General features: G+C 41.7%; 1 protein-coding gene across 1 annotated transcript in view; it reads left to right on the top strand.

The window, feature by feature from the left end:
• Window positions 1–21,804, top strand: part of ASB9 (ankyrin repeat and SOCS box containing 9) — a 78,151-nt gene extending 56,347 nt beyond the window's left edge. The window contains exons 4-7 of the mRNA XM_082248557.1: window positions 608–758; window positions 17,252–17,386; window positions 17,476–17,667; window positions 21,621–21,804. Of these exons, the coding sequence (XP_082104683.1) occupies window positions 608–758; window positions 17,252–17,386; window positions 17,476–17,667; window positions 21,621–21,745 (603 nt within the window). The 3' untranslated portion in view covers window positions 21,746–21,804. The remainder of the gene's footprint in view (window positions 1–607; window positions 759–17,251; window positions 17,387–17,475; window positions 17,668–21,620) is intronic.
• Window positions 21,805–22,509: the final 705 nt, after the last annotated feature.

Raw genomic sequence — 22,509 nt, 5'->3', positions numbered from 1 at the left:
AGACATTGGGTTGCCCCCACTAGTGAATAGTAAATCAAATGAATGTTCTTAAAGCATAAACATTTCAAACACATTTCTACAAGTAAATGGCCAGCTTTCGTCTGTAAGGATGGAGGTTCCATGTTTTCTACTGGGCTCTGACAAAAGGATTGTATCTAAACCTTTTTTCTTAATCCCTTTTATCCATACCACAGCTGAGCAAAATTGTGCCCTTGCCACATCCCTCTATTTACTGGTGAATGCATTAGGTACTGTATATACACCAGACTGAGAGCTGCCAAATGGGGCAGTATAAATGTAAGCAATCAAGCACAAAACACAATGATAGTGCCCTGAAAACATATTAATGCTACTAGAAAGAAACCCACACTGCAGTGTGCTCTTCAACGTAATCCTTACTACTGGATTGCTAAATAGTATTGGAAGATATTGAAAGTGGTCGGGAAGCCTGGCTAGGTCTGCAGCCTCTACAGCCCCCATTCCTATGCCAAAGTTGATCTGTTTTATACACATTTTTACAAAAAAAAAAAAATAAGACTTTATGTTGACTTATTCTAGTAAGAACAGCAGCAATCTTAACTAAACCACTTGTTGAATTCTCTCTAAGGTCAACATTCCCAATATTGACTGGAAAACTCCAATATTCAATGCTTGTGTCAGTGGCAGCACAGCCTGTGTGAACTTACTTCTACAGCATGGAGCCAGCCCACATGCAGTATGTGATGTAGCATCTCCAATACATGAGGCATGTAAAAGAGGTAACCGTTTACAGTATCATCCTTTCTTTAGCATTTTATTCTGTGTCAGTGTATTTATATGTGGTAGAATGTATACATGGAAGAAAACAGACATACAGTATTTTTTAATACCTGTTAAGATTGTGTTTATTACAGAGTTTTCCCTTGAGAATTCTCTCTTCGCATTAAAGCGTAAATACATCTTTTTGAGAAAGCTGATATTATATAGTGGGGCAGTCAGTAAAATAATAAACCATTATTTCCTGTCCCAATCCACTATCCTTTTATGCTTAATATCTTATTTTGCTCTATTTTTCAAATTCTGATCGCTACTACTTGGGCATGTGTATAGTAAACTTGCATATGCAGGCAGGTACAGTATACTTTCTCCACTGCATGTGGCACTCAACCACAGCACCATTGTAGGGGAAAGGAAGTCATGAGGAACATCATTCCTCTATGGTTTCCAGGGTCACTGGGGAAGCTATCCAATTGAATGTTGCTACCCCATGTGACTCTAGCAGCCATGTTGGGTCAGGCAAATAGTGTGAAATGTGCAGAAACTGCACTAATTCTAGTGTATCTCTAGCTGCTTGCACTGCAATGGACATGTCATTGCAATAAACCGATAATCAAAGAAAATGCTGCGCTATACCAAATCACAAAATAAATATCCCATAATAAACTGAACAATAATAAAATGACAGTTCAGTCCAAGGGAGTAAAGTGCACAGAATAGAAAAAAAATCCCAGTGCAGTGAATAATCGCAGAACAGGGTCGTGCCACCTCTTGTGCTCCAATCCTCAATGGGAAAACTTTCCACCACTTGTAAAAATGACTGCTTACCAGAATATATGGACTCAGTTACATAAAAAGGTACTGGGTCAACCACGTTTTGAATATGTCCAGGAGTGGTACTAGAAAACTCCAAATGTTTCCACACGTAACAACGCAATGAATCCGCTCCACATAGATTGGTGTCAAAACCGTGCGTTGGACCATAGAGATAAAGAAAGGGTCCACATAGTGTAAAACTGTATCTCCAAAATGTATTTAGAAAGGTAGAAAACATACATCATCCCCAATAAACAAGCGCTTGTAACATCATCCAGTATACAAGATCATAGTGCAATGGCCTGAATGGTAAGAAACCCAATGTGTTTCGTCTTCAAAGCATCATCTGGGGTCTGAAGAAACATTTCAAGTAATTACCCTAATTGCTGTCCGCTTGCAGGCACATCCTGAATCATTACTTCCTGGTACCAAACATGGCGGTGTAGAGTGAGTGCCAAGCCTCATTCTGGATTCACATGAAATGCCAAGCCTTACTCTGATTGCTGGAGTGAACTCCAAGCCTCACTCAAAACTCACATGTGTGAATGTTTAGAGAGAGCTCCAAGCCTCATTCTGAATTCACATGAAATACCAAGCCCTACTCTTTATAAGTTACTTTAGCTCGTTCAGGTAATAGTGGTCCCAGACCCTGATCATTTCTAAGTACATCCTAATGTTTTTTAACAATGTTTTTAACCTGTCTATGTTGTAAGGAATAGGTGGTAAAAAAAGACCACTTAAAATTGTCATCATGACTTCGCTTAGGTTGTTCATCTAAAAGGGACCCTCTATTGATATTAAGAATTTCAGAATTCAACTCATGTGAGTCATATCCCTTCTCCAAGAATCTATGTTTGAGTACAGAAGCTTGTTGTTTAAAATCTAAAGTGGTTGAACAGTTACAACGCAGTCGCAAAAATTGGCTGCGGGGCACTGATTTCAACCAATTCCTGTGATGACAGCTGTCAGTGGGGATAAAACCATTATGGTCAGTAGGTTTAAAATATGTTTTAGTCAGTAACTGCTGGTTTATAATTTCTATCTCCAGATCCAAGTAGTGGATCTTCTCCCTGCTGGCCTCAAATGACAGAGAAATACCTCGGTCATTGGTGTTAAGAGTATGGAAGAATTGTCCCAATTTCTCCAGTCCACACTCCCCTTCCAGGAGGATGTTGTCTATATATCTAGCCCAAAGGGCCAATTCTGGTCTCTTAAGGGCATAGACGACATCCTCCCCCCACTTGGACATGAAGAGGTCTGCAAGGCTGGGGGCAATATCCATGGCCCTTTCCTGTTGGTAGTATTTGCCCTTAAACAAGAAATAATTGTGGCTGGTTGCACACACCAACAAGTCTATGACGAAAGATCCCTGAAGTCCAGAAATAGTTTCATCGTGCAATAAAAAAATATTCTACTGCTTCCAAACCCAAATGGTGGAGAATACAGGTATATAAGGAAGCAATATCAGCTGTAGCTAATATGCAATCATCCTGTATCTGGATGTTATCTAATAATTTAATAGTATCTTTGGTATCTTTTTTAAAAAGAGGGGATTTTCCTCACTTGTGGTTGTAGATAAAAATCCACATAAGGTCCTATGCGAGACATAATGGAATCTATGCCACTCACAATAGGGCGTCCTGTTGGATGTATGGGATTTTTATGCACTTTCGGTAAATAGTACATCACCAGGATTCTAGGAGCCAAAGGAGTAGATAAGTTCTTTCTTTCTTCTCTAAAATCCCATTTTGAAAGCCCTTCTCAATAAGCTTATTTAAATCCCTCTAATATTTAGAAGTAAGATTGTTAGGTAATTCCCTATATGTTTGATGGTCACTCAGTATATTATTCATCTCTTTCAAATAATCAGCTTTATCCAAAATCAGGATTCCGCCCCCTTTGTCAGCGAGGCGTATAACCAAATCTTTATTCTCACATAAATTCCTCAATCCTATTTTAAATTCAGATTGTTGCCTTACTTGCTTGACCTATAATTAGTCTAAATCCTTTAATACTAGATATTTGAAAACATTAATAGAGGGAGCTACTTGGCCAGGTGGATTAAAAAGTAATGGGTTAGAAAAACCCAAATGCACCACCTGTGAATCAATTCTAAGGGGTCTCCCAATAGGATTAGTAACTAGATATCTTTGAATGTTAATCTTTCTGATAAATTTGTGAACATCAATAAATGTGTTAAATTTATTGAGTTTCTTGGGGGGGGGGGGGGGGATACAAATTTTAGACCTTTATCAAATATTAATGTCTCTTCCTTGGTAAGTTCCACGTTACTTAAATTAAAAATTCCTTGACCTCTTATGTTCTTTTTCTTTTTCCTTTGGATTCTCTTCCCCCACGGTGACTCTCTTGGGCCTGGATCTCTTTTGATTCTTTGGGTTTCCCTGGGGAAATCTCACCCACCACAGGAAACTGGATTATTTTGATTGTAATTGTAAGGAGATTGGTTGTAACCATCAGAGTCCCTACCCATATACGGGTAGGTACCATTTCTGGGATAGCCTCTAAGTGGAGAAAATCTATTATGGATATCCATCTGAAACCTTGAGTCATTATATGAATGATACATGCCCCGATCTTCAGTCCCATACCCACCATTATACGTGTTTGGTCCCTTAATATAGCCCCTAATATGATTCCCATTAGGGTGATATTGTATGTTTCTTGGGAAGGGGTAATAATAGTTATCTCCTCCTCTATTGGGACAACCTTTTCCTCTATTATTGAAATTGGGGCCTTTTTTGTAATAATGATTACTGGGTGTGCTGTAACCGGAACTTCTGCCCCTCAACAATATTTCTTATGTTTTTTGTTTTTTTTATCTCTTTCTTCTTTTTCTAAATGGTTTTTAAGGTTGGTAGACAGGGAAGTATACTCCACTGACCCTTTAAATGGCAAGAGTTTATCCTTGAGGTCCTTGATTTCTTTGTCAATAATAGGTCATTTACTATGTTTCCTTGCAACCAGAAAGCCCAGGAGTTTGATGCAAGCCTCATTAAAATACTTGAACCATGTATCAGCTTCCAAATCTCCCTGAGGGGGGATACCTCCCATCTTAGACTTCTTGGAATCATCTGTTTTACTATATATTGTTCCAAAAAGGCTATATCCCATTCAAGGTGTAATTCTGACACCATAGGGTTCTTTAATCTCAGAAAAAAAGCCTCCTAATTCTGTGTCACCTCCTGAAGCCACAAACACACCCTCAGTGGTGAATGTTCCAGCTGCTCTATATTCAAACACATCCATGGTATTAGAATAAAATAAAATGATTAAAAAAAAAGCAGCAGTAACCAAGTGTCTAAATATAAATAGTGTGAAATGTGCAGAAACTGCGCTATTTCTAGTGTATCTCTAGCAGCTCGCAATGGACATGTCATTGCAATAAACAGATAATCAAAGAAAGTGCAGCGCTAAACCAAATTGCAAAATAGGTGGCACTCAACCACAGCACCATTGCAGGGGAGAGGAAGTCATGAGGAACATTGTTCCTCTATGGTTTCCAGGGTCACTGGGGAAGCTATCCAATTAAATGTTGCCACCCCATGTGACTCTAGTAGCCATCTTGGGTCAGGCAAAGCCTATTTAGGGCCCTGGCTCTCAAGGTTGACATGCGTGTGTAGTGTAGGGACAGGTTAGCCGTCTGACAGAGACAATGATTAGCGGCACAGGGAGTTTCCTGATGCTTAGAGAAAGGATAGAGGCACACCATCCTACCTGGAGGCCTTTGCTGTAAGGTCAGGTGTTGCAAGATTTAGAGTTTGTTTTGATCCACCATGAACAATCTATATGCATGTGTATGAAATACAGTCATACAAATATGAATCAGTAAGCATGTAAAAATTCTAAATGCCAGCCAGTAACTCCAGTCACAGTTATTTGTAATAGAATAAGGAGTAGTTAAAATGTCCTCTTTGTAACAGGGACCTCCCTGAGGAAATGTCCCCTTGCTTTCTGTCCCTGTAGCACTCAAACAAGAAAAGGGGACAGTCTATGGGACAGTAAGGGCTAATTCACAGTGCTTTGACCTCTGAAGAGCATCCTGCAATCAGAGAGCATTTGACAAGCTGTCGGGAGGCATTGTATTGCCAGTGTGAATCCTGCACTAGCGCTCTGCAACCGTAGTCGCAATTCCTGCTGTGGTTAAGAAACAATGCATTGTGGCTGGGGCATGTGCACACCCCTGGCCACTGCCTCTGCAGCTAAAGGGGGGACAGTTGGGAGGTGGTAAAAGCAGCTCAACCGCACAGTTTAGCCATGCATCAGCCACTAGTGTGAACAAGCCCTAAGGCTTTGACAGCAATAAAAACATGGTCAGAACTTTTTTCCCCTCACTTTCCAAATTTCTTTATCCACACCCCTATTGTCAAGATTAGTCATTATTTCCTGTTCCTGCAGAACGTGAGGGGAGATCTCACCAAAAATGTCACAGATGACAATAAAACCATGACAGAGGCTCTAACCTTTTCATGCGCTACCAAAAATACAGTATAATAAAAGGTTTTGGCTTAATTCGGTCTTCAAACACATCAAAAATCACATCAAAAAAGTTCAACAAGGATTTCTTTTAAGTAATCTCTTAACATGTATGGAATTAAGGTGTAAAAATAATGATAGGGCCACTTTAAATTCTTTACAAATATGTACTAGACTTACAGAGAATGTAGTGTGCTCTAGCCTTGTATCTGCAGGACTATGCAGTGATGGCGTCAGCATTCCCAGCTGTATTGCTTGGGTTGCAGAGTACTTTATTATTGCAACCTTGGCAATGAATTCTTTCATTACATCTCCTGACCCTGACGCTGTGTACAATTCACAGGTTGTAATATTACATGAAGAACCAGTCGGTGTTGCATTACTACCAATTTTCCCATTGAACTGTTGTGTTCCTCTGCCAGTACAGCTCCATTAGCTGAGACATAAGTCTCCAGGAGCGTTAAAGGGATGACACAAAGGGCAACTAATTGCTGATACAGCCAATATGAGTTTCAATGTTGTGTCATTAAAGACAACTTACCAGGTCTGCACTGCACAGACCTAATTACTTTAAAAGGGACTCTGTCCCCGTCAGTGATTTTATTTCAAGCTGCCAAGTAAATGGAAAGAGTTGACTCCTGTTTCTCAGAAAATGAACTTCTTTTGTTATCATGCAGTTCTCATATTAAACATCTTTGTGACATGAGCTATATTCAGGAGAATTGTAGCAAGTGGAGATTGGTGGGAAGCTGTAATTTGTAAAATATACTCACCTTAACCATTTAAGCCCTGGAGGATTTGGCTGCTCAAAGACCAGGCCCTATTTTGCGATTCGGCACTGCGTGACTTTAACAGACAATTTGCGCGGTCGTGCGACGCTGTACCCAAATGAAATTGACGTCCTTTTTTTTCCACAAACAGAGATTTCTTTTTGTGGTATTTGATCACCTGTGCAATTTTTATTTTTTGCGCTATAAACAAAAAAAGAGCGACAATTTTGAAAAAATAATATTTTTCACATTTTTTAATATGAAATTTAAAAAAAAAAATGTAAAAATCAAAATTTTTTAACATTTTAGGCCAATTTGTTTTCTGCTACATATTTTTGGTAAAAAAAAATCGCAATAAGCGTATTTTGATTGGTTTGCGCAAAAGTTATTGCGTTTACTAAGTACGGGAAATATTTATGTCATTTTTATTGTTTTTTTTAAACTAGTAATGGCGGCAATCTGCGTTTTTTTTTTTTTGCAGTACTGCGACTTTGCAGATCGGACCCCTGACTGACATTTTTGACACTTTTGGGGGTACCAGTGACATTACTACAGTAATCAGTGCTATAAATATGCACTGTTACTGTAAAAATGACACTGGCAGGGAAGGGGTTAACTTTACTGGTGATCAAGGGGTTAAGTATGTCCCTAGGGGCATGATTCTAACTGTGGGGGGGCATGGCTTGTGATGTAATCACAGAGACATACGATCCTACATAGCAGGATCGCATAGCCTCTGTGATTACTTTAGTAACACTTCAACCACTTGCCGACTGCCCGCCACAGATATACTGCGGCAGGCTGGCTTGGCTGCGCGAACCACCGTACCTGTATGGCGGTTGTGGGAGCACTCCTGGGGGTGCATGCCCACCCCCATTAGGCAGAAGGGAAGCCGATCCACATGAACGGCGGCTGTGATTTCCCCCCAGGCACCCGTGATCGATCCCCGTAGAGAGAGAACGACAGTCTGCTGTTGTAAACACAGCAGACCATTATGCTCTCTGGAATGAACACAGGGCGCCTGTGATCCTCCTATTTAGGATGACAGGTCTCTGTGTTGATTTCACAAGTCCCTTCCCCATACAGTTAAAAAACACCCCTAGGCTCACATTTAACCCTTCGATCGCCCCTGGGTTAACCCCTTCCCTGCCAGTGTCATTATTACAGTAATAGTGTATATTTGTAGCACTGATTACGGTAGTAATGTCACTGGTCCCCCCAAAAGTGTCAAAAATAAAAATATGTCCGATCTGTCTGCCACAATGTAGCAGTCCCGTTAAAAATCACAGATCTCCGCCAATACTAGTAAAAATAAATAAATAAAAATGACATAAATCTTTCCCCTAGTTTGTAGACGCAATAACTTTTGCGCAAATCAATCAAAATATGCTTATTGGGATTTTTTGTACCAAAAATATGTAGCAGAATACAAATCGGCCTAAAAGGATGAAAAATTTAGATTTTTAAATTTTTCTATTTTTTTGGGAATGTTATATAGCACAAAGTGAAAAATATTGTTTCTTTTTTCAGAATTGTTGCTCTTTTTTTGTTTATAGCGCAATAAATAAAAATCCGCACAGGTGATCAAATACCACCAAAAGAAAGCTCTAAAAAAGGACATCAATTTTATTAGGGTACAGCGTCACACAACTGTGCAATTTTCAGTTAAAGGAAAGCAGCGCCGAATCGCAAAAAATGGCCTGGTCATTAAGGGGGCAAAACTTTCCAGTGGTTAAATTACTTTTTTAAATTATTATTATTTTGTTAAATTATTATTTTGCCACAAGCATAGCTTTCCAACTGTCCCTGATTTGTAAGAACTGTTCAACATTGAGAACCAAATCTCTCAGTACCTATTTTCTCCCCAGTTGTCCCTCTTTTTGGGTCTGATGTGTAGACCTCTATGAAAAAAATATGTACTTTTTTAACTACCAAAAATGTTATTTTATATTGCCTTTGGTATTTTGAAAAGACAGTATAAAAGAAATGGAGTGGTAAAAAATAAAACCACTTTTAGATATACCGTAACTAATTGTTGTTCACATAGTAATCCTTTGTGGTCTGCTTAATTGAGGTTGTATCTAGGGGTTTCTCCTTTGCCTAATTTTTTGTGTTAAAGTGGAATTCCAGGATATTACTAACTACTCTTAAAACTGCTCCCACCTCCTTCCTAACACCTGTATTTAACCTGTAGAAGAAAGATGCATATACCATTACTTACCTATTCTCTCTTTTTTTTTTTTTTTTCTCCAATATTACTTACCTATTCTCAGTGGCATCAAGGGAGAGGAGGGAGCACAGACAACTAATGGCCCATATAAAGCCTATTTACGATGTCACTTCTTAGGCATTCTAACAGTTGTGGGAACAATCTCTCCTCTCCCCTGTGGCCAGAGCAGGCTGACACAGGAGAGATCGAGTGACCGGAACAGAGCGGGCCTGGAAATAGGTAAGTATATGCATCTTTTTTTCTACTGGTTAGTTAGCATAGGTGTTAGATGTGGGGTGGGAGCTTTTTAAGATTAGTTAGTGATATCCCAGAATTCGAGTTTAAAAGTGGCCCCTCTTTTTCATCTCATAAAGTTGGGAACTATGGCCTCAAGTGCTCTGGGGAGTCAGGTTGCAGGTATTTTTGTTCTGGTTTTGACTCTGAGGTCGCAAGTGGATGGATGTCAATTGGGCCTTCCATGCACTCACCACCTGTGCCCGAGTCCGAATCCTCAGTTGATTCTGGACAGACCGTGGAACTTGCAGGATTGGCTGGATTATCTATAGTTGCTGTACTGGAACTTCCTTCTTCCAGATTAGACATGTGCAGAACGGAAACATTTGTTTTATTTTGTTTGATATATTCATTATGTTACTAATTTTGTTTCGTGAATTGGTTTTGGAGTTCGTTTAGGTTAGTTTAATTCAATTTTGTTTCATTTATGCATTTTCTAACAAATTCTACATTTTTGGAAGGATTCAAATTCGGATCGGTCAAAAAAATATTCAAATTTTGAGTGAAGAATAGTGGGCCAGTGACTCATCAGCTGTCAGCGGGCTTCCCCACTGAGAGTTTAAATGTAAACAAAAGAATGCCGGCACTAGAAAAGTCAGAAAAAAAAGCAGTAGGCCCTATACTAGGCCCTTCGGGTCTGGTATGGATTCTAAGGGTGTGTCTACGCCCACATTTTTAAAAAAAATGGTTTGGAGTCCCCCCAAAATCCATACCAGACCCTTATCCAGGCATGCAGCCCAGCAGCCAAGGAAGGGGGGGAGGACGAGTGAGCACCCCCCCTCCTGAACCATACCAGGCCACATGCCTTCAACATGGAAGGGTGCTATGGGGCAGGAGGAGCTCTGCCTCCCTACTCCAAAGCACCTTGTCCCCATGGGGACAAGAGCCTCTTTCCCACAAAACAATTTTGTTTAATGGGTAGGGGTACTATGTACCCCGTACGATTTTGATAAGCCCCCAGCCCGCAGATCCCCTCAGCCACAGCCCAGGGTTGTGGGGAAGAGAACCTTGTCCCCATCAACATGCTTTGGGGTGGGGGGCACTCCCCCATTTTGGGGGCATGTGGCCTGGTATGGTTTTGTTGCTGGCATTTTTTTGTTTACATTTCAGCTGTCAGTGGGGAAGTACTTTTGGACCGAAACGAATTGCACATGTCTATTCCAGATCAAGAGAGGCCTGGAGGCTCAAGAAAGAGAGGAAACAGGTACTATTAACTGGGGATTTACTGTACAGGTGGGACATCGACAGGATCAATCATCCCCTGATCTCCTGCTGGTTTGGTGGAACAGTCGCCACTTAACACACAGGGCCTTAGCAGGTTGCGATAGAGACGTCTCTATCTCAGGATTAGGTCCCTCTGAGACTTTCATACACTGGAGTTGGAGGGAAGGGTTGTTGTTCAAACCAATAGGGGGTACATGCTCATTTGGGCTTCAGCTTACTGACTCGCTTGTTTTTGGTATTTTTCACTAACGCCCAGTCCCACGGTTGCAACAGCAGATCCGCCAGTACAGAGTCCTTGGCCAAGTCCATGGCCAAGTCCTTGTGTCTATCTAGTACACCCTACTTGGCTTTCTGTAATCTATCTCAGTGCTCCTGCACCCAGATGCTAGATATTCGGGATGCCACTGCAGGAAAGCCCAATAGGAGATCCACCGGTGGCCGACCATAGCACCCAAACATCAGGAACAAGACCAGTGCACAGTGGCCCAGTGCACGGTATTGTTGTAGGCCCACACTACGGCCCCCACATGTTGGTGCCATCTGTCTCAGTGCCCTTGTTTGAGAGTTCACAGCATCCTCAGCAAGATGTGATTAAACGACTCACAAGCTCCATTGCCCTGTGGGTGTTACAGTGTGGTCTGGGACTTTCTAATACCGCTGAGGTGGCACAGTTCGGACATAATCACTGTCTCGAACTTCAGATCTTGATCAAAGCATATCCATTTTGGACAACCGTAGGGTTGAACCACATGTTCCCAAAACATTTTAGCTGTGGTTGGGACCATTTAATCCTTGGTGAGAACCATCACTGCAAACTTGGTAAAGTGGTTGACAAAAACCAGGGCATAGTGGTATCCTGAGGGTGAGCTGGAGATTGTTTGAAAGTCCATGGTGACCAGCTCCAGGGGTTTCAAGGTGGTAATGGTCATTGGCGAGGTTCTTTCAGGTGGGAACTTATGTACAGAACAAATCTTTAATTTCTGGTAGACCTTCTGGACCCATTCCACCAGTCACGGGCATAACAAGTATCTGCTGACCAAAGACTCAGCCCTGTCAGCCCCAAAGTGTCAAATTAAAGTGGATAATACTTGGCAGATTTGGAGGATGTGCGACTGGGGGGAGGGGGGGGCAACAATTTGTAGAATGTCCCACTCTTCAGTAGGAATGTGCACATGGCGATACAGCACATTTTCCTGTGTCTTGAGTCAATCCCATTAGTATCCCTCTATCGATCGAGCTGTGTTAGACAGTCTCTGGCACTCGTGGGAGAAGTGCTTATGCCGCCAAGAGAGGAAGTGCTGCACTTGCATAAGGGTCTGGATCCTTCTGTTGAATCAACATTCATTGCTCTCAACTGTACATTTTCAGTGGATTCCAACTGGGGAACTGTCCCCTGTTCTTTTAGCAAGCATGAGGTGGCTGCCGGAGGCTACCTTGATGTCTTCTCGGCAGGAGTCCACATCCCCAATGGGTGTTCCACCATATAGCAGGACAGAGCATCAGTATCTCTATTACGTTTTCGAGGTCTATTGTGGATCTTGTACTTGAATCGCACCAGGCAGACAACCCACATTTGCTCTAAGGGCCCTAGCTTGGCTGTGTCCAGATAGGTGAGAGGGTTGTTGTCCATAAACACCTCTATGTCTGCCCTAATGAGGTGTTCTGTCAACTTCTTGGTATTGGCCCACACTAAAGCCAGCAGCTCCAACTTGAAAGAGTTATAGTTATGGAGGTTCTTTTCAGTAGGTTGGAGGCTGTAGCTGGCATAGGTGAAAACCTATTCACATCTGCCTTGTACCTGAGTCTCCCAGGCCTTGTAAACTCCCAACCATATACACCCGGATTGGCTTTAAGTAGTCCGCATAGGCCAATAAAGGTGCCAAAGTAGTTTTTGCTTATTGATCTTAAAGGCCTGTTGTCTGGGATGACAACATCCCAGACAAAAGCCGCCTTGCTTCTGGGTGGCGGGACCGCTCAGCAGCTGGGTAGGTGATCTTCGAGAAGATAATGATATCATTCAAGTAGACTTGCACAGTTTCAAAGTTGAAGTCATCTCTCAATTAGGCACTGAAATGGGCTGGGAGCATTGCTCAGGCCAAAGACATACAGTTAAATTCAAACAGTCCCAGTGGTGTGACAAAGGCAGTCTTTTCATGATCTTGATCTTGCACTGGGATTTGCCAGCAGCCGCTTGCCAGTTCAAGGTTGAAGAAGTACTTGGCTTGACCCAACACCATAAGTGACTCCTCTACGCAGAGTAGCGGGTAAGCATCCTGAGAGTGCAGGCATTTAATTTGCAATAGTCCATGCAAAACCGCAGGGTTTAGTCTTTCTTTTGCACCAGAACAAGTGAAGCAGCCGATGGACTATGGCTCTCTCAAATCACCCCACTTTGTAGCATGTTACAGAGCAAGTCCTTAACCCCAGAGCACACAGCTGGGGAAAATAGATGGTATCGCTCACGAACGGGTAGAGCATCCCCTGTATGGATTGGGTGATTAATGGCTTTAGTAAAGCCATCGATTGATTGAGGGATATCGTCTTGAAGGATAGCCAGGAGGGGTACCGTTAGTTTTGTATCCTGAACCGCTGGGCATAAAAATCATAAATCATAAAAATCATACTCCATGACAGTGGACTCTGAACATGTGTCAGTCGGGCACAGGACGTCTTGTCCATTAACAAGGGCAGCCACCACTGGACTTGGTGTTACCATAGACTCTGGTTTGCTGGGACCTTGTGATTGTGAAAACCGTGCGGAGTGGGTTATCGCTCTCTGTGTTGCGGCTGTATTAGTGCTGAGTGGACACCGAATCATGGCCATCAATTTGTTTTATGGTTTTTATGCCTTTCTAATAAAACTACTACACTATGAGATATTTTATTTTCTTCTGAGCCATCTCTATATGTACAAGTTGCTTGGAAGGAACATTTTTTTAATGTCTTAGCTGATTCCCTGCTTGAAATATGTGGAGGTTGAAAAATGTTTTTCAGACTGCTTGTGATTCAGGGACCATCTGGTGAGTGTTCAGTGTGCACATTAATCACTGAGTGTCTGCTCTATGTGGATAGGAATATCTCTGGTAGATTCATCTATGGACTTCACTATATGAACTTGTCAAACATAAACAACATTTTTTTTCCACTTTTATTGCAATGGTATTCACGGACTTCAAATTTATGTGATTTATTCTGTGTATATATATATATATATATATATATATATATATATATATATATTATTAATCAATTTGGTTTGTGGTTTTGTATTATATATCCTAGTATATTGGTATATACATTATATATTTATTATCACATGTATCTATATGCACATTACAAGTAGAGGGCTTGGTTATCACTAGCGCCCCCTATATTGCATATCAGCTCTTGCTGGGACCTTGTTTTGACTGTCCCAAGGATCGTCCCTCTGCCCTGGGAGACAATAGTTTAACGGCGGCCTGCATGAGCTTTTGAAATCAGGTCGACCACAGTTCTTATTACATGTCCAAAACAGCTGCACTGCCAGCACTTACCATCTTCCTCTGGGTAATGGGTTCCCACCCTTGGGGGAATAAACCAAATCTTGTTTAAGGACAGTTCTTCTTTCAGGGAGGCCCCATTCATGGTGAGCACCCTTAGCACTGTGTGTCTGGCTAACAGTGGCGAGAGTGCTAGGTCCTCCTCTTTCATGTGTGCTGGGTCATACCGTATTGTTAATGCCACAGCTTCTGCATCTTCTTCCTCCCGCGTAACCGATCCTACCACCGTATCGTGGAAGGAGGTGGCGGGTTGCACTCTGATTAATTTTTGTAGGGCCCTCTTAACTGGGCCAGCTTTCAATCCTATCACAAACTTGTTCCTCAACAGGTGATCCCAGTCAGTGATATAAGCACAGCCATGTGCATTCCTCTTCCTCGTTTCCAGAGGTTTTGTAGTGACACTGCAAAATTAGTGAGGCTCTCGTCTTCCTGTTGTCTCTGAATGAAGAATCTGGGCCTCAACTCTGGGATCATCATATACATGTTACAATTCTTCTAGGGGCGCCCAATCTTCTTCTGGGAGCGCCATCACTGCTTGGCAGGCATCATCTATCAAAGAGTTAATAGCCATTTCTGTGAGCAACCAGCCAGGAACCTGGTACAGGTGAGCAGCACTTTCAAGTCTCTCCTCAATCTCAGCCAGGGGAATGTTGGAGCCATTAAACTTTGGCACCAGGGCCAGAGCCGATCCTATTGGTGCCATGATGGTGCCTTCTCCTCCTTCCACACCCCCTGCAAGAAGGGGCATATCTTGCTTACTGCCCCCAAGTGTGGGGAGGTGCAGCAGGTGTATTTACACTGACTCTGGTGGCAGATAACAGAACATGTATTAATGCAAATCCAGTAATTCACAACAGACCCAATAAGAAGGCACCTGACTGGGAATCCTCACTGCATGTAACAACAACATGTAGCAGAGCAGGTCTCAGATGTGCAGACAACATCTGTCTTGAGGGGTAGAATGAGGCCTGACTAAGGTCACACACAAATTGGGAGGTCTCCAGATAGGATGGAGTGTTCCTATTCTTTTCCTACTCATCAGGAACCTCTCCCTGCCGCTAATCACTGTCCATGTCAGATGGGTGACCTGTACCTACACTACCCACATAAAAATGAGCACCAAGCCTGGGAGCCAGGGTTTTAATTGGGCTCTGCCTGACCCAAAATGGCTGCTAGAGTCATATGGGATGGCAGCATACATTTAGCTAGCTTCCCCAATGACCTTGGAAAACCATAAAGGAACCATGTTTCTCTTGACTTCCTCTCCTCCTACTATGCTGCAGCATTTCAGAACCACCTACAGTGGAGAATGTAGACTGCACCTGCCTATACACCTCCCTGACACCCTGTGATTGGACAGTGAAGGTGCAGCGACAGATTGATGAGGTCATCACTCTCCTCCAATTAGCATTTTCCTTTTCAGCACATACAGGGCACCTGGTTGGTGCCCCTCCTTTTCTCAATCTGAGTTCTGCTGTACTGGGGAGTACAAGAGGCTGAAATCAAGTCAAATTATGCATTTGTACTAGTTGCATTTTTTAAAATATATGCTGGTTTTTGTTTACATAAATACATAGCTGGAATTATTGGTGTTTTTGTTTAATATATGTTTGCAGTTCAGCTTTTAAAGAGATGTATGGGAATTTTTTTTAAATGAATCATACTTACCTAGGTGGATGCAGCATCTGACCTGTATTCTGCAGTGCATTTTGAAAATGTATAAAATGGAAAATAAAATAACCCATGGCATAAATGCTCTACTCAGTAAACCTGGTATTATTACGCTGTTACCCAAAACATGCTTTTCACTGGAATTTTCCTTTTACATGCTTGCTGTCCTATCTTTCATTAAAGTTGTAAATTCTGTCTCTAGAGGTTATCCATACAGTATGTCAGGGAATGGGAATATTTTTTTAAGCATTGCGCATCAACAATGTATTTTCTGTTTTTTATAGTTTAGTACAGTATGTTGCTTTTAGGCATAATATCCTTTCCCAGTGTAGCCTGTCAAGGATGGGGAATCCATAACCAATAAGGGAAGACTGGCTTATGGGGACTTGGTAATAGCAGCTGAGGTAAAGTGGTGGTGTAGGCCACAAGGAGAAAAAGAGAGCCTCATGTAGTTACGAGGAGGTAAGAGACACTGTGGAGGCCGGATGCCTGATGACACTGAAGGGAATGGGATCAACATTCTTGCTTGTTCAATGAAGGTGAGAGCCTTTTGAAGAGCTGAAGTGCAGGGTCTAAGGAGCCACTTGGTTTTCACCAGAGTGCCATGAAAGGGGTGATAGGCTATGCTACTGACAACTCCCAGATGGCGGCCTCCTGATTTACCCAGGTAGGTAGCTGCTGGAAAGTGAGATGCACAGAAGACAGATAAAAGTCTATTGCAGCACTGGGTTGATAGGTTCACTAGGTGTAATAGGTACAAGTCTCCTGTAGCACTGGGATTTTGAATACAGAGGGAAAGATTGGAGAGTACAGGAGACACACAAGTGAAGGGAGACTAGGTGCAGTCAGGGGTGCTAAGAGAAACACATAGGTACTCATAACAAGTTGCTGGTTCAAACACACAGGGAATCACACAGGTACTGGTTGTAGGTTGTAGGCTGGAATACACAGAGTCACAGAGAATCGCTGGAGTCAGGAAAACTGGGGATACTGGGAACATGCAGGGCTCACAGCCGATCAATGGAGACATGTTCAGAAAGTCAGTGATCAAATGCCAAGTAACACATGCACTGGCTCTTTAGGACAGAGCCTGGCCATCAATTGGTTGAGGTACCAGGGTCTGCTCTATGGCTGCATGCCAAAGGCCTTGTTCAGAGGAGAAGATTCTACGCTGGAACATGGCCCTAACTTCTATCCTCCAGCTTGTCCTCTACTTCACTTCCCACAGCAGAGATTCTTTGATAGCACCACTGTAGACACTTTTTACTACATGCTGGATCTCAGCAACCAACACCCTTTCTCTTAAATGGCAGAAGATTTTCTTCCAGTCAAAGAACACAACCCCAGTTTCCATTAAATGGTGTTAGGCAAGGGACAATCTACGTAAGCATTCCTTTTTAAGTCAGTAAATGGGAGCTTCAATATCAGGGTATATAAAACGGGTATTCACTAAAATGTCGTCCTCTGTTGTGTTTCAGGCCATACGGAATGTATGGAGTCTCTGGTGAACTCTGGAGTTAGTATACAGCAATACATAAAGCACCTGGGCTCTCCGCTCTATGTGGCCTGTGAGAATCAAAAAGTGGACACTGCTAAAAAACTTCTCGAGCTGGGTATGGAATCATTCTGATCCTGAATACAAACTTTTCTTTTTTCTGCTGACATTTAAATTATTTCAAATTTATCTTGTGTTATCCACTAGGAGCAAGTGCAAATATTGGTAAAGATCTGGACACCCCACTACATGCTGCTGCAAGAAATGGCAATGTCGATTTAGTGAACCTACTTATTGACTATGGAGGAAGCACACAGAGCAGAAACACAGATGGAAAACGACCCTCGGAGCTCATCCCTCCACATAGCTCATTGAATGAGATCTTTTTAAAAAGAGAAGGTAGACTTTAATCCAACGTTCATGAGGACCTGTAGCAATAATAATTTGAAACTGTTCCAGAAGAAGATCTTTACTATAGGAGGTTAAAGCGGTATTAAACCCAAAACTAAAAATGTTATATCCTGCAGCATACCAATCACTAGATGTTGTGTCTGCATTTGTTTTCTTTTTTTAAGGCTCTTTTCCCTCTGTTTTCACCTGCAGATCTGGCCAGTAACACACCATCTGTATTAGAGTGCCCACACTCTGGATGAATGAGCACAGGGGACACAGCAGACAACAGAAATGTCAGTTTGGAGAGTAGGGTAGTGTTAAATGTATTAGCAGATTTAAATACACTAAAACATTGAAGCCAAACTCCAGCACACATTTTTTAATCAGTTACAGTTTTGTTTTCTTTTAGGATAAAGGTTTTACATAAATAAATACAAGATTATCATTGTAAGTACCCCTGCCTTTGTTAAATGGTTTGTCTCATGCCTTTAAACATATACTGTACATGTGGAAGAGAACTTATTCTTTTGCAAAACAGACTTACTGGCTGGATCACCATGTGAACGAAGAAGGAAGAAAGCCTAAAAAATAAAACTAATACAGCCATCCTATCTAAGAATTAGCTTTTGGGTTAAATACTGCTTTAAATAACAATTCGTTTTCATGGTGCTAAAAAAAAAAAAAAAAAAAATTAGTATCAAGGATTCTCTTCTTGCTGTCGGAAATTTAGAGACTGTCATGTACATTCCAAAAGACCTCCAACATGTGCCATTAGAACATAAATTGTAAAGTCAGCTTTACAAAAAATCACACTATGCTGTCCCATGTGGGGTGGGTATAGCAGTGTAGTGTGCTAAACCTACCCTCCAGCCAGGGCTTCCTTACTGGTTAAATAGTAAATTCCACAACTGCATTTACAAAAAGCTTCTTAAAATCCTCTGCAGCAAAGAATGGTCCCGTCCTGAGTAATTGTAGGGATAAAGCAACCGTTGGGACCAGCATCCCCAAGTGCCATGGGAGGAAACACTGTCTTGTTCTTTTGGGCCACACATGTGCATTTTCCACTCTCACCTTTGATGAGCTCAGCTTCCATGACAGGAGAGAGCACATACTGTGCACATACCACTCCAAGAAACTGGACAGTGTTTCCTCCCATGGCGCTAAGGGTTGCTTGTCCGACAGGCTGTTCTGTTACTACAAAAACCTGGGATTGAGCCATTGCTGTGGATATAATTTTTAAAATGGAAAGGAAGCCCTGGCTGGTAGGTAGGTTTAGCACACTATGTTGCTATACCCATATGTACAGCAGAGTGTACATTTTTGTAAAGCTGCGCTTAAACTTTAAAGTGCATGTAAACCCTAAATTTATTCTTTAGCATGTTTGGCATTTTGCCTCATTGTATAGTTTTCCTAAGCACATCCATTTGTAAAACGATTGCAAATGTTATCTGTGAAAAAGTGCACATACAGTCAGGTCCATAAATATTGGGACATCGACACAATTCTAATCTTTTTGTCTCTATACACCACTACAATGGATTTGAAATGAAACAAACAAGATGTGCTTTAACTGCAGACTTCCAGCTCTAATTTGAGGGTATTTACATCCAAATCAGGTGAACAGTGTAGGAATTACAACAGTTTGTATATGTGCCTCACACTTTTTAAGGGACCAAAAGCAATGGGACAGATTAACAATCATAAATCAAACTTTCACTTTTTAATACTTGGTTGCAAATCCTTTGCAGTCAATTACAGCCTGAAATCTGGAACGCATAGACATCAGCAGACTTTGGGTTTCATCCCTGGTGATGCTCTGCCAGGCATCTACTGCAACTGTCTTCAGTTTCTGCTTGTTCTTGGGGCATTTTCCCTTCAGTTTTGTCTTCAGCAAGTGAAATGCATGCTCAATCAGATTCAGGTCAGGTGATTGACTTGGCCATTGCATAACATTCCACTTTTTTCCCTTAAAAAACGATTTGGTTGCTTTCGCAGTATGCTTCGGGTCATTGTCCATCTGCACTGTGAAGCGCCGTCCAATGGGTACTGTAGCATTTGGCTGAATATGAGCAGATAATATTGCCCAAAACACTTCAGAATTCATCCTGCTGCTTTTGTCAGCAGTCACATCATCAATAAATACAAGAGTACCAGTTCCATTGGCAGCCATACATGCCCATGCCATGACACTACCACCACCATGCTTCACTGATGGATCATGAGCAGTTCCTTTCATTCTCCATACTCTTCTCTTCCAATCACTCTGGTACAAGTTGATCTTGGTCACATCTGTCCATAGGATGTTGTTCCAGAACTGTGAAGGCTTTTATAGATGTTGTTTGGCAAACTCTAATCTGGCCTTCTTGGCCTTCTTGTTTTTGAGGCTCACCAATGGTTTACATCTTGCGGTGAACCCTCTGTATTCTCTCTGGTGAAGTCTTCTCTTGATTGTAGACTTTGACACATACGCCTACCTCCTGAAGAGTGTTCTTGATCTGGCCAACTGTTGTGAAGGGTGTTTTCTTCACCAGGGAAAGAATTCTTCGGTCATCCACCACAGTTGTTTTCCGTGGTCTTCCGGGTCTTTCGGTGTTGCTGAGCTCACCGGTGCGTTCTTTCTTTTTAAGGATGTTCCAGACAGTTGATTTGGCCACACCTAATGTTTTTGCTATCTCTCTGATGGATTTGTTGTGTTTTTTTCAGCCTAATGATAGCTTGCTTCACAGATAGTGACAGCTCTTTGGATCTCATATTGAGAGTTGACAGCAACAGATTCCAAATGCAAATAGCACACTTGAAATTAACTCCTGACCTTTTATCTGCTCCTCGTAAATAGGATTATGAGGGAATAACACACACCTGGCCATGGAACAGCTGAGCAGCCAATTGTCCCATTACTTTTGGTCCCTTAAAAAGTGGGAGGAACATATACAAACTGTTGTAATTCCTACACCGTTCACCTGATTTGGATGTAAATACCCTCAAATTAAAGCTGAAAGTCTACAGTTAAAGCCCAAAGAAGCACGGGTTGCCAGTGATGTCGTTGCCTGGTGATTCCAGATTAAAAGACACCTGAAGAGCAGGGGTGCCAACAGGGAAGATGACACTCTGGATGAGCAAATTGATCTTGACAGCAGGGCTGAGCAGGAAGCGGAGTCAGGAGCCAGAACCAGGATCAGGATCAAACACAAGAGGGCAATCAGGATTAGAAGCAGGAGCGTGGTCAATATCAAGCCAGGGTCATGCACAGGAAAGCAGGCAGTAGCAGGTCTGTGGAAACAAGCCGGGGTCAGAGCCAAGAGAGAAGCCAAGACAGGCCCAGAGGCAAGTTGGGTTGGTAACGGGTAATTCAATAATACAGCGAACATAGGATACAAGTGGCTGACAATCATCCAGCAACTAATTAGCAAAACTGCTGTCCTTATAAAGGCCATGGGACACCAACAACTATCGCACTTTGCATGTGCCCACACGCACGCAGTTGCACCAGTGTGCGCCCCACACTAGTGCGCACGGACAGTCGCCTGACCACATTCTTACATAAATTAACATGGCTATGTTGGGGATTTGCCTATCTGCCAGGTCTTCTCTGGTTAGTCCCCTGACAAGAGCACTGCTTACACACAACTAAGTCTAGATTTTTCCCTATAATATAGGAAAACTCCACTTTTAAGTTCCGGTCTACCTTAAGAGTTGTATAAATAATGTACTTTGGCTTCAAGTTAAACAACTACTGTATCTCTGTCTATAATGTTCACCCTCTGTGATCATGTGAAACCATGCAATTCATACTTCTGTATGTTTATTAAAAAGGTTTCATTGCTGTATCTTGCTATTGTCGATTCATTTAGACTGTGCTGTACCACATATTATGTACCAGATTCATGTGTGTTATTTTGTGTTTCTTGATTTGTTTTGTTGTGTTTATTCTCTAAACATCTGTGGAATTCTTTTCCCAGGGCCGCTGACTTTGAAGCAGATTTGTCGCCTATGTATTAGAAAGTGCTTTGGACAAAAAGAGCACCATAAAATATGTCATCTTCTCCTTCCAGAGACACTAAAGCAATTCCTTTTACACAGATAGATTACAACATATTTATAGTTTTTTTTGTTTTTTTTTTAGTGTATTGTGTGTATATTATATTGGTAAACTATGAACTGGAACTGACTTGAACAGTTTTAAGCAAGTAAACCTGCTGTATTTTGTAAATATTTGTTGAGTTTTTCTTTTTTTTCTTTTTGATATGAGAACACATATCTTATAAACTCAATCAATTTCCATAAATTACAAGTATATTCTATGTGTAAGAACTTTGAAATGGAAACTGCATTGGTATCCGTTTTACAGATTTTATATCTTGTTTTGTTATTTCTATATTAATTGAGGAGAACATTCTTAGATTTCTAGAGGGAAAGCCAAGCACTAGACACTCATCTGGTGACTGCCTCAGTCTGACTGAAAATCCATCTGGGGCAGAGAAGAGATCAACGATGATGTGTTACATAAAGTATAAAAACATTTCTAGTTTTATTTTTTAATCCTGAACATAGTAAATACATTAAGATATACAAAATCAATATACATTGGGGGGCTACACGAACCTTGCTTGTAAGGCCGAACTAAATAATACACCTCAGGAAGTGCCGCCATGGCTAACAGAGGATAGACTTAGAGCTAAACTAGAGAAACTTAACATAAATAAGTCCCCGGGACCGGATGGCTTACACCCAAGGGTTCTTAATGAGCTCAGCCAGGTGATTGCCAGACCGTTATTCTTGATCTTTAAGGATAGTTTACAGACGGGTATGGTGCCAGCTGATTGGAAAAAAGCCAACGTGGTACCAATA

This window comes from Pelophylax lessonae (genome assembly GCF_965119305.1).
Source record: "Pelophylax lessonae genome assembly, chromosome: 2".
NCBI lineage: Eukaryota > Metazoa > Chordata > Amphibia > Anura > Ranidae > Pelophylax > Pelophylax lessonae.
Note: the sequence above shows the minus strand (reverse complement) of the source record. Positions and strands in the feature narration are given on the sequence as shown.